Genomic DNA, 13,778 nt, shown 5'->3' with positions numbered 1-13,778 from the left:
GGGACTGTGCTGAAAAGTAATGTTACCAGGCTTCTCAAATAAACCCTGCATACTCAGGCCACAAACTCTTCAGATGCCCCTTGGATTTTAAATTCTCAAACCTGTACCATTGTCTATGGTTAGGCCTTGATATATAGCTAAGTATGTGCAAATATGCATAGATACTCCACATATGTATTACTGTATACAGTAATTACTGTATGTATATGTAATTTACAAATTAATCTTACTACACAGTACAATCAGTAATCAATGCAAAATGTACAATCTTCATTTTCTTGTAGTCCATATCCTGAATTAGATTATACTGTATTGTATTAGTAGAATTACTTTAAAATGTTCAAACTTTTCTTTGTTCTCTTGCTAATTTTATTAATTCTTGATATAACATTCTTTGAATATAAAGATCATTTTTCTGATTCCCCTTTGGGGGGAATTGCTGTAAAGAGCTTTGGCTGTATGTCCATTTGAAGTTGTGTTAAAGAACCTAATAGGATTTGGTTATTTTTATTTGCTAATATTACAGTAGTGAAATGTAATTAGTTTGTGAAATTCTTCTGGATTTTCTGTAATATGAATTGTGTATTTTGTTTTATCAAAGAATATTATTATCTCCATATTGCTGATTCAGCAGTGCTCAAGATCATCAGCACAGTTTCTGCTACCAACCTTGGAAGGTTTTCATCTGTAATGGTACACAAAGTATTCATTTTCTTCATCAGTTAGATTATCACAGACTTTCTGGCATCATTATAGCTCAAATATTTGCTATTTTCTTCTTTTTATTGACATTTGTGTATTAGCATCAGCATTAGTAGAGGCATATGATGCAAGAAAGCAAGCTTATGCAGCATCGGCCAAAAGGAAAAAAAAAAAAAAAACTCCCATTTCACCCCTCCATTCGTTCGAAATACCTGTCCAGCTGAGCCTTAAATTTATTTAGACTATCAACTTCCACAACCAGGGATGGAAGTCTGTACCACCAACCAACTACCCGCTGGCTAAAGGCAAATTTCCACACATGTATCCTTCATCTGTCTTTCCTCAATTTCAATTTATGCCCTCTCAGGTGATTATTCTGAGCAAGAGGGAAAATCCCATCAGCATTGAGCATGCTCAAACCATTCAAGGCATTATACACCTCTATCAGATCACCTCGCCGGTGCCTAGTCTCCAGACACTGTAATTTGCAAAACTTAAGCCTTTCTTCGTAAGAGCAACCTTTTGTTCCATTCACTAATCTTGTTGCCCTTCTCTGTACTCGTTCCAGCAGCTCTACATCTTCCTTGAAATGAGGCCTCCAGACCTGTATACTGAAAGGCAATGATTCTTTGTAAATGTGTTTCTCCCTTAGCTCAGTACAATATTCAAAATGAAATAAATTGTCTTGCTCAACTGGGATTTAAATAATAACAACTTATACTGAAATGATTTGATGTCACCATACAAATCAGATAAATTTTCCTTTCCCTTCTAGTTTTAAATTAAGAGCATTTAAATTACTAGAAATGTATGTATGAATTGCAAGATCAAACAGCCACTCCATATTTGATAGTTGTTTTTATTGGTTTCCCTTTTTCTGTGTTGAAACGTTCGGTGATGTTTCAACAGTCACATTAAGGCCACGTGATCTTGTAAAATTTACAGTTGAAATAACCACATTCATAATGGTTGGAGATCCAATACTTTCCCATAAAGAGCTTCTTGATGCACAATGCAGTGAATTCCAATCGGAGTTTCAGCTCCGATATCTATCATTTTCTTGGTTATTCTACTCATAAGCCCAATTTTTTTACCAATCATATTTTTTGCACCGCCAGTTGTGATTCCTACCAGGTTTTTAATATTTAATCCTAACTTTTTGATAGATTAGTAAAAATTTTCAAAAAGATTTTCACCTATAGTTGTTCCATGCATACCCTGTAGATCAGCTAAATCTTCAACTGGTACAAAATTATCATTAATTCCACATATGAAGGTGAGGAGTTTGGCTGTGTCGTTTACATCAGTAATGTCATCCAGTGCCACACTAAAATATTTCATTTGTTTTTTTTTTCCAAAAGTTGTTCGAACAAATTCTTTCCAAAATCTTCTACTTTTTGAATAATTGCTTGTCGAGACAAACTAATGTCTTGTATCATTGTTCGTTTCTCCGGACAAATTTCTTCCACAACTTTTAACAAACAACGTTTAATAAATTCACCATCATTGAATGGTTTACTTTCAAAAGCGATCAAACGTGCAACTTGATAACTTTCACGTACATCAGATAAATTTTTTGACTGATATGTTTTTAGTATGTTTTGTTGCTTTCTTAATTCGTTTTGTAACTTTGAGCACTTCTCTTTTCACAGCACTCCTTTTTGTTGATCATAAGATTTATGATTGGAATCAGTGTCATTTCAATTATATTTTTTAAAAACTCACACAGTCTCCTGACACACCAAACACTGCTTTTTTCGTGGTAATCAATGAAGAAATAGTCTTCAGTCCACCTTGGATCAAAAACACGGCACTCCAAATCGATTTTCCCCTTTTGGAACATTTTTAAGAATGATTTTTTTAAATTCAATACAAATTAATAATTAATTCAATGCAATGAACAAGCTATATCAAAATATATAACTGTACTGTATTTAGCGTACATATGGATGCACTGAACCACATGTAGAAGTTTGATACAGTCGAGCTGGATGCTTGCATGCCTGTACACGCAGTGGCGATTGATGCTGTTTTAGTTCACTTTCCACGTGGGCCTTATAAAAATTATTCGCGGGCCGTATCCGGCCCGCGGGCCACAGGTTGGATACCACTGGTCTACAGTATTCTCCCTAGGATCTATCAAATGGGTGCACTGCCCAGTGAATTTAACTGACCGCCCAGCTGAAATTTAAGCGATTCTCGTGGTACCGTATGGTACTGCTCACTGATCTCAATCAGTATTAATTCAAACATACTTTGTGATCGAGGTCAATGCGACAGGAGCAAATAATGTTAAATTATGCAATTAATTTTTGCTCTGCATTGCTTAAGTCACATTTATAAATAACAGAAAAGTTTATAATATTGTGAAGTATTTACACTTCCCCACCTGGCTACTTCATAATGCCACCTGGCTGGCAAAATTTTCTGGGGAGAACACTGGTCTGTATCAGTGGTTCCCACCAGTATGCCCCGATCCTTTTCAAGTATGCCACAAGATTAGGAAAAATTCATTGCATTTGATGGGTGCCTCCGTAGCCAGGTGGGAAGGAGCAGCAGTGCGTAGCACACGCTTCTTGATTAGACCGGGGTTCGAGCCCGTCACCACCAAATACGGAGGATGCGGAAAGGTCAGGGAATGGCCACTGCATATTCCCGGAGCAATATGGCCTTAGTTGCTAATGCTCCTAAAAAAAAAACAAAATAACAAATAACAATTGCATTTGATGATAATCACTATTTTGGTGTGCTGTTGATATTTGTCTTTTAACTTAAGGTGTGACTTGAGTGAAAAAGATTGAGAACAACTGGTCTATATTCATGATCACTTGCATCAGTTTCTTCCAATGCTCTCCTCAGGGTGGTTGAGGAGAGCATTGGAATAGCCTCATGAGATTGCCATTTTGTAACTGGAATTCATTAGGGTCCATCTTCATTTTCCTCTCCTTGGCAAAATTATCAATAACAGACTGGGCAATTTCTTCATCTGTTAAAGCTCTAGTAATTTGTAAATCACCATCTATGTCTACCCAATCGGGGAGCCTCTGTAGCCAGGTGGGCAGGAGCAGCAGTGGTAGCACACGCTTCTTGATTAGACCGGGGGTTCGAGCCCATGACCACCAAATACGGAGGATGCGGAAAGGTCAGGGAATGGCCACCGCATATCCCCGGATCAATATGGCCTTAGTTGCTAATGCTCCTAAAAACCAAATAACAACAGCAATCTACCCAATCATTAAACACCTGTACACCCATATCTTCAGTCTTTTTAACGTAATCAGTATCAGTGTGACTTCAGACTTTTCAACATATCAGTATGACTCGGTTGACCATCATGAATAATTAATCCACATTTTTTGAAATAGTTGTTAATGCAGGTTTCGGAAACTTCATTCCAGGTACTCATTATCATATAAAGTGCATCTAAAACAGTTATCTGCTTTGCAATATTGTATGATGTTCCCAAACCATCATCTATAGACTGGATGATTCTTCTCCTTATATCTGATCTATACAAGATCTTAAAGGTTTTTATTATTCCCTGGTCGAGAGGTTGAATCAGTGATGTGGTATTTGAAGGTAGATAAACTAATTCAATGTTTTTGAAAGTCAACTTTGGATGAGCTGGGCAGTTGTCCAAAACCAATGCAATTTTTTTATTTTTCTTATCCAATTGATAATCTTCAAATAAAGAAGCTGTCATCCAAGCATTGGCATTATTGGCATATTCGACAGGCAGTTGTTTTACTCCTTGAAAACATCTAGGTGATTTACTCTTGCCTGTAACTAATGGCTTCATCTTGATTGTTCCCGTCATGTTGCATGATAAAAGAACTTTAATCCTGTCTTTGATCTTCTTTCCTGCAGACGCAGAGGGATTTTTAAAAATCATGCAATGGTAGCCCTATAGTACAACCCTGTTTCATCTGTATTAAAAATGTCTTCTGGATTATAAGTGCTTAATACAGTTTTCCAAAGGTTTTCAACCAGTTGTCAGCTGCAGAACCATTGGAATCTTTTTTAATCTGTGAAGTTTTTTGTAAACAATATCATGCTTTTCCTTCCATCTTTGTCAGCCATCCATCCATCCATCCATCCATCCATCCATCCATCCATCCATCCATCCATCCATCCATCCATCCATCCATCCATCCATCCATCCATCCATCCATCCATCCATCCATCCATCCATCCATCCATCCATCCATCCATCCATCCATCCATCCATCCATCCATCCATCCATCCATCCATCCATCCATCCATCCATCCATCCATCCATCCATCCATCCATCCATCGCCTTAAACTCTTTGTGTAGTTTTTCAGCAAAATCATTAGCTTTTTGAAGAAGAATGCTATGATTGATTGGTACATTAAATGAGATGGCCTGTTTGAACCAAATGAACAGAGCGTCATCTACTGTTTGCCATTTCCCTTCCTGTTTCCTTTTTCTGGTTTCACTAATCGCATTACTGTTTAATGTGTGATGTGATTTTCATAATTTTTATAAAGATGACTAAGGCTCCTAATTTTACTGCTGCTTCCCTTTGAGACATATTGCTTAAGTTTAATTTGTCATATTTTTCTATAATTTGTAAATTATCTTTTACACTCAAATTCACTTTCTTTCTGTTCGCTGAAATTTTTTTGGGTAGTAAAATTTAAAACACAGTGAAAAAGATAAGGATCAATCAATCAATAACAAAGTACACGGCACGCACAAATTGGAACTAACACAACACATGCAAGTGAGATGTGGAGTAAAAAGTTTGCAAAGTTTAGTTATCAGAATGAAGAGCAGATTTCAGTGAAGGGGAAACACATTTCATCATAATAATGTAAAAACACAGAATTCCAGCTATCGGTATTATCACAAATGCAATAAGATCTAGTATTTGAAGATTCAATGCGCGAGGCATAATATTATGTGGGTTTAAATTAACTCTATAATATCGGTGTAGATACAGTTTGAAACAGTGACCGTCTGGTTGGTGGTATCCACTGAGAATAAATAACAGTAGTCTTCTCTACTAGAGAAGTGTTACTTATTCGAAGTAATGCAATACCTGGTATCTCATTGTGAAAGTAGCCACAATATGAGATACAATTAAAAACAGTGCCTTCATACTACTTAGGTAGGTTTAATTTATGGATAAACTATGGTGTATCTTCACCGATATTATATAGTAAATAAGATCTAGTTTACCACCCGTTTATAACAGATTGTACAAACAAAAAAGCCCAATAAAAGAAAAACTGGAAATTGTTTTTATTGTTTTATGGTTGTGACCTCCAGAAATGTGCTTTTGAAAAATAACACAGAGAGGCATTCAAAATTGATTCTTATAACTTAAAATGTGATTCTAATAAACAATGAAAGTGTAGTACATTTTATTGATTTGAATTGGTTCTTTAAAATTTGATTCTATAAAATGTTTGATTCTAATAACCAGTGATCACTATAACCGGTGCTTACTGTAATTTAAAGAACTGACTATAGCCTATCTTTATGGTACTGAGGATGCGGAGAAGAAATGTTCACAGAACATCCGTGTTTTTGTAAATCACTTCTTGTCATATTGAAAAATACAAATAAAATTACTTCACCTTAAAAATAAAAGCCAGTGGTTTTGGTACCTTATTACTCTATTCTGGTCTGAGATCCCATTACCTGTTTAATATACCATCCAAAGGCTTTAGGTTAGACTTTAGGTGAAGTTAAATAAATTTTTTGGAATATCATTTTTAATTTGAATATTAAGATCTGTACCATGTAATTGCACATCCATTTATCGCAAATTCTAACTGAAAAATATATTTGCATAAATGCTTTCTTATTGTTCAAGTTATCAGATTAGCAGAGACAATTGCAAAGCTTTGCTTTCTACAAATGTATTTTTTTATGTACTGAAAAACAAGCAAGAGTCTTTGTGATAAGTGGTGTTGCGATCACATTACTTTTAAAATAGACCATGTCCAGATTTTAAGAATGTTTAACTAACTGTTTTTAAGTTGCACTTGCAAGTTGCTGTTAAACAGCCTTCAGATATTTATGTCATTCACTTTTTTTATTTTTTGTAGAACTAACCCCTCTGATGATGGCAGCTTTTGGTGGTCATAAACAAACAGTTCAGATCTTGATGGAATGGGGAAGTGATGCAAACTTAACTAATATCTGCAATAAAACTGCTCTGGACATAGCAACAGCAAGAAGCAAGCGAGAGGTTAAAGCTTATTTGGATGATATGACCGTCACAAGGGTAGAATGCGGTAATATATATATGCATGCACACACACACACACGCACTCACTCTCACACACGCACACTCACTCACACACGCACACTCACTCACTCACTCACTCACTCTCTCTCTCTCTCTCTCTCTCTCTCTCTCTCTCTCTCTCTCTCTCTCTCTCTCTCACACACACACACACACACACACACACACACACACACACACACACACACACACACACACCCACCCTCCATAGCCAGGTGGGCAGGAGCAGCAGTGCATAGCACACGCTTCTTGATTAGACAGGAGTTCAAGCCAGTGACCACCAAATACGGAGGATGCGGAAAGGTCAGGGAATCACCACCACATATCCCCAGAGCAATATGGCCTTAGTTGCCCCTAAAAACCAAATAACAAACAAACAAACACATGTGTATATATATGTATGTATATGTCCAAATTCCGAAATTTCATAACTTTTACTGTAAACTTTGTATGATTATCATGTAAGTCATTCTTTTCACAAATGCAGCTTTTTTAAACTTAGGATTGAGATTAGTGTTTTATTCTATACTTTGAGAGCCTATTCATATCCTAGTTTAATATATGTAGTATAAAAAAATGAAACAGAGAGAGAGAGAGAGAGAGAGACTTGCATTAATGTAAAGTTTTTTTTCTTACTGTATGTACTCCCCCCTCCCCTTTTTATATAAGATGAAGAAATATCTTCACTGCTCCCTCTGAATTTAGCAGAGCACTGAGCCTCACCACAACTTGCAGGGTTAGGGACTTACATACTTGATAGTTACAGATTCTTAAAATAATATCACTAGCCTTAAAATTTAAGTTGCATGATATAGAATTAAAATAGTGATGAATATAATTAATAAAAAAATGAAGTAAAATAAAATGCACTTGCCACTGCGAAATCAAAGAGAATTAGTTAACAATTCAACACATTCCCTTTCTAACAGAACAAGTAATTGGACTGTGTTTCAGAAGGACTGTGCAAAAAATGTTACTTTACATATATGTAAAACACAAAAGCCAAGCATGATAGTTCAATCCATTACAGTTCAATTTTGTTGATGTATGTATTCATAAGAGGGGGAGCATCATTTCTGATTTTTTCAGGATTTAAACACAATCCACTATGGTTCAAGTAATCTGCCAGATAGGTTATCTTATTGTTAACAGTTATGGTGATGGAGGTATCAGAAGTGAGCAGAACCATAGTTAGAAGTATTATTTATCTGCATACATGAAGTTGTTGCCTCTTCTGGTCATGTTGGCAATCCAGACTGCAGTAAATAAAAGTGCAGATAGGACCTCTCCCTGTGAGATCATCAAATTAATGATTTCTAATGTAGATCCTGTTATTTACCTTGAGTGCACCATGTCCTCACTGAGCAGAAACTTAAGGAAGGCTAGTGTATTCCTGTAATTTGAAAATGTTTATATCAGTGCTAGGAGTGCTTCAACATTTACACTATCAAAAGTAGCTTTGAGATCTGCATATACTATTGCTGTCACATAAAAGGCTTTGAGATCTGCATATACTATTGCTGTCACATAAAAGGCTTTGAGAATAAAGTTTTTCATAGCCAGCAAGTTTAATGGGGGAGCAGTGAGAGCAGATACTGGCATTCAGTGTTTGTCTGGAAAAGGTAACCACTTTGAGCATGTCTATCAATGCTTAGGCATTGATAGACATTGCACCTTCCAAAACACAACCTCAATTAATGCTTAGGCATTGATAGAGGTTGTGTTTCGGAAGGTGCTGCTAGAGGATTGTATTAAAAAGATGCAACAATGGATCAACCACAAAAGGATGGGATATTTAATTGTAAATCGTGGCACCTCCATCCACACCTGCTTTTAGTGTTTTCCTGATTGAGTTGATTGCATCAATTAATCATCAGTCATAAATTCTGTTTATATATACAAATTAACTTTGTCCATTTGCATAAATGGAATGCATTTCGGGGAACTTTCATTGATTTTTAATTCTTTTGCACTCTTCAGCTGCTCTGAATACACAAAGGAAACTCAGCATGCCTTCAACCTATTGACAGTCATGTAGGGATTTTTTTTTGTTTAACTTAGTTGTCAAAGCTGGAATTTTCTGAGAATCATTGTATGAAGTTCATCCATTCATTGGAATCAGGATTACATAATTGGCTTTCAGACTAAGAAAGATACCATTTTGTGTCTTGCACTATGGTAACATTAATGTGTTTTTGTGTTGCAATGCATTTCTGTCCATTGAAAATCTCCAAATCTTCTAGTTGTAGAGCCCATTAAAAGGTTTTGAAGAGCTGTACAGCTTTTAAAAGCTTTTTGTTAAAAGCTTGTTTTTGACTAGAATAACTCTCGAGCTGTGATGTTCACCAGTCCCTTGATTTTGGTGACAAGTGAGTGTTTTTGTGGCAAAGAACAATGTGATGTAGTTTCACTGCAACATCATTGTCATATTGTTATAAATCATTCTAGAATATGCTAGTAGTGACAACAATTCATCTACCAGCACCAAGGAATTTGTGGAGATTACAATCATTGTTTCCTTAGTATTTGAGACATTAAATTTGGGAACAAGAAGTAGCAAAAACAGAACAGTTGATTTCAGGCAACATACATTTGGTTTCCTGATGGTTATATTTCATGCACTTATTGATGTCAGAGCCAAGTCTAGCCTATTCATTCTTCTTTTTAGGGCACCTCCGTAGCCAGGTGGGAAGGAGCAGCAGTGCATAGCACACACTTCTTGATTAGACTGGGGTTTGAGCCCATCACCACCAAATATGGAGGATGCGGAAAGGTCAGGGAATGACCACCGCATATCCCGGAGCAATATGGCCTTAGTTGCTAATGCTCCTAAAAAAAACAAATCTTCTTTTTAGTTCTTCATTGATGAGCTGTAATCCAGTAGGGATGATGTACCCAAGTAACCTTATTTACAATTTATGCAGTTGTGTGGGGGGACAGAAATTTCCATATATAATGTGTAAGGCAGAGAGATGGAGGTGATTAGTTATTCTACCAACTGCATAATATTTCATTCTGTATGGTATGGAAGTGATGAGGGGTATATATATTGATCCAGTATCATTTTGTGAGGAATTTAATTTAATTGTTCAAGTAATATTTCAAACACCTGATTTCAGGCAACATACAAATTCAGCCTGTCACTCTTCCTCTTCCTCCTCACCTTGTTGTATTTTTCAGTGTGAAGAATGTCCTATAACCATCGGCTATAACACAGGTGATAAATTCAAATTCTTGTGCTGGGTCTAGTTATGTGTTCAAATTATATCTGATTGGTGGGGATAGAAGAATCTTCCTGAATGTATAAATTTTAACACATTTATATATAGCTGTGTGGAGCCAATAATTTTTAGCTCTTTGCACTCTTCAACTACCCTGAATACGCAGAGGAAACTCAACAAACTTTCAGTCCCTTGACAGTCGTGTGGGATTGTTTTTTTTTTAGTTTCACTGGGAAACTTTCCAAGATAATATTTAGCTATAGTTTCTCTAGTGAATAGGGCAAAAGTGTGCTAGGAAGTTGTCAATATCTTGTACAGTCAGTCCTCGTATAACACGTGTTTACACTACACAAATTCGATCATACAAGATTTATAAATAGGGGAACGATATCGTATATAACACGAACCGAATTCGCTTATGCACGATTCGCCTTTGTGTTTACAAGAAATGGCAGTCGAATGCGGAATCACCCCAACTGAACGCAACACGATAGGAATGAAGAGAAAATTCTGAAAATGTATTTGTTTTTTATATCGGTGAAGGGGAAACCCATTTCACCATAATAACGTAAAAACCCACACAATTCCAGCTATCGGTATTATCACAAATGCAATTAGATCGAGTTTACTACCAGTTTATAACAGATTCCACTAGCAGGAATGCAACTGGAAATTGCTTTTATTGTTTTATGGTGGTAATCCCCAGAAATGTGCTTTAGTAAAATGTGATCTAGTGAGGTGTTAATGGTGTGTCTCTGCCTTTATGGTGTTGTTTATTCAGTTGCTACACATGCACAGCTTTGTTTATGTGTAGTAGTAGTAGTGGCATGTGATGCAAGAAAGCAAGTGTATGAGCTTATGCAGCATCAGCCAAAAAAAAAAAAAACACATCATTCCCTCCAAATGCCTGTCCAGTTCCTCCTTAAATTTATTTAATCTATCAACTTCTACAACGACAGATATAAGTTTGTTCCAGCAATTAACCACCCGCTGACTAAAGGCAAATTTCCGCACATCTATTCTGCCTCTGTCTTTTCTTAATTTGAATTTATGCCCCCTTAGGTTCGTAATCTGAACAAGTGGAAGGATCCCATCAGAATTCTCAACCCATTCAAGGCTTTATACACCTCAACCAGATCACCGCGCAGGTGCCTAGTCTCCAGCCACTGCAATTTGCAGAACTTAAGCTTCTCTTGGTAAGAAGATCCCTTCACCAATCTTGTTGCCCTTCTCTGTACATGCTCAATCAAATCTACATCCTTCCTAAAATGAGGCCTCCAGACCTGTACGCAGTACTCAAGGCATGGCCTGACCATTGCCTTATACAGAGGGGCAATCATCTCCTTTTTCCTGCTAGCAAAATTCCTATATACCATTGGCAAAACCCCATGACCTGCCTGGCAGCCTGTGTGCATTGCTCAGAAAACTTCATATCCTACTGAACAATTACTCCCAGGTCTTTTTCATTTTCTACATCCTTAAGTGTAGTACCACACAGTTGGTACGATTCTCTGGGGTTACTTCTACAGTACTTTACAGTACTTTGCATTTGTCAAGGTTAAACTTCAGTTGCCACTACTTAACTCATCTGCCCAAATTATCTAGATCCTGTTGCAGTAGCACACTGCCATTACTGTCATTAACAACCCTGCCAACCTTTGTATCATCTGCAAACTTCGACACTAAGACTGATATACCTTCATCAATATCATTGATAAATATACAAAACAACAGAGGACCCAACACCGAACCCTGTGGGACTCCACTAATAACATTAGTCCACGAAGTGCAGCACCCATTAATTACTACTCAACCTTCTCTTCTGCTTCTCCCACTCAACCATCTATTTATCCATTGTAGCACCTTACCCTTAATACCATTCTGCTCCAATTTTTTACAATAGGCTTCCATGCGCAACAGTGTCAAAAGCTTTCCTGAAATCCAAATATATGTTATCAAAATTATTTTTTGCATCCAGTTCCTTTGTAACCACATCATAATATCCTATCAAATTTGTCAGACAAGACTTTCCCTTAACAAACCCATGCTGTGTCTGAATTATTGCTGCAGTCTTGTCTAGATGATCCTGCAATGCATCTTTAACCAGAGACTCCATTATTTTACCCGAAACAGAAGTTAAACTAACTGGTCTGTAATTACTCGTGTCACCCTTCCATCCTCCTTTGGGAATTGGGGATACATTTGCACATCTCCAGCCCGTGGGGACCTCGCCTGAGTCCAAGGATGCTCTCATAATTATGGCTAAGGGTTTGCTTAGTTGCTTTGCCACCTCCTTTAATATAACTGGATAGATCCCATCCACCCCAGGTGCCTTTCTTATGTTTAACTTCAACAATTTCTCCTCCACTTTGCTCTCAGTTATTACAAAATCATTAAGCACCCTGCTACAATTTGATAACCTTCTTCTATTTTCAAACCTTAATAACTCCTCGTGTGAATGTAGATGCAAAATACTCATTCAGTTTGTTTACTATCTGAGCAGGATCATCAACAGTCGAACCATCGATATCAAGTGGACCAATCAGATTCATCCCTTTCCTTTTAGAGTTTATATAAGTAAAGAAAACCTTGCTGTTTTTCTTAGCATCTTTTGCCAAAGATTTCTTGTAATCTGCCTTCGCCTGCCTAACCTCCTTTGGGACCTGATTACAGACCAGCTTATATCTGCCGTAGGCCTTTTGAGTCGCTTGATAATTTATATGCATTTTTCTTCTCTGTCATGAGTCTCATTAGTTCATTTGATAACCATTTAGGCCTAAATCTTGAACAATATTTCTTAATAGGTTTGAAACTTTTAGTAGCATCCACGATTAATTCCTTGAATGCTTCCCATTTAGAATTTACTGTTGGTAACATCGCAGTTGATCCCACTGTACAGAATTTAAAAACTGTCTGAGACCACTGTACTCACCTTTATGGAAGCAAAAACCCTTTCCTTTACCCCTGATGGTAATTATATCTTTAAGTAAATCCCACATCAGTACACTGTGATCACTGCCACCTAGTGGTTCCTTTATCTGCAAATTCTTAATACACGAATGATCACTGCTGATAACCAGATCAAGGGTATTACCCTCTCTGTTTGCCTCTCGAACCTGCTGCCGCCGAAAACAATCATCCAATAAATCCAAAAAAGTCTTACTAATGTGTCAGTGACCAACCCACAAGTTCCTGTCAATATCTGGGAAGTTAAAATCCCCCATTATAAGACATTCCGATTTACTAGCCCACTCTATTTCTCTGTACAATTGTTCATTGCACTCATTCGAGTCATTAGGCCTATAACACACTCCTACTCTTATTTTTGCTTTCGCAGTGCTTATGTCACACCAAACTGACTCAACAGTACACTGTTCATCTATATCAACTGGATGCACTTCTTTTGATTTTATGTTTTTCTTAATTAACAGTATAACACCTCCTCCCTTCCTATCCTTTCTGTACACATTGTACTCCCCAAATTCCAGTTCTGCATTCCTTATATCTGTGTGACACCATGTCTCTGCTATTCCAAGAATATCTGCCTTTGATTTCTTGACTAGCACTTCAAATTC

The 13,778-nt window shown here is 36.9% G+C and overlaps 1 protein-coding gene across 1 annotated transcript in view; it reads left to right on the top strand.

Annotated features, from left to right (window-relative positions):
- Positions 1-13,778, top strand: part of LOC150080675 (ankyrin repeat and SAM domain-containing protein 6-like) — a 270,192-nt gene that overhangs the window by 38,543 nt on the left and 217,871 nt on the right. The window contains exon 4 of the mRNA XM_090380780.1: positions 6,783-6,971. Within this exon, the coding sequence (XP_090236906.1) occupies positions 6,783-6,971 (189 nt within the window). The remainder of the gene's footprint in view (positions 1-6,782; positions 6,972-13,778) is intronic.

The sequence above is a fragment of the Mastigoproctus giganteus genome, chromosome 9, assembly GCF_048544385.1.
Source record: "Mastigoproctus giganteus isolate SK-2022 chromosome 9, ASM4854438v1, whole genome shotgun sequence".
Lineage (NCBI taxonomy): Eukaryota > Metazoa > Arthropoda > Arachnida > Uropygi > Thelyphonidae > Mastigoproctus > Mastigoproctus giganteus.
The sequence above is the reverse complement of the archived record's forward strand: the minus strand, read 5'-3'. Positions and strand labels throughout refer to the sequence as shown.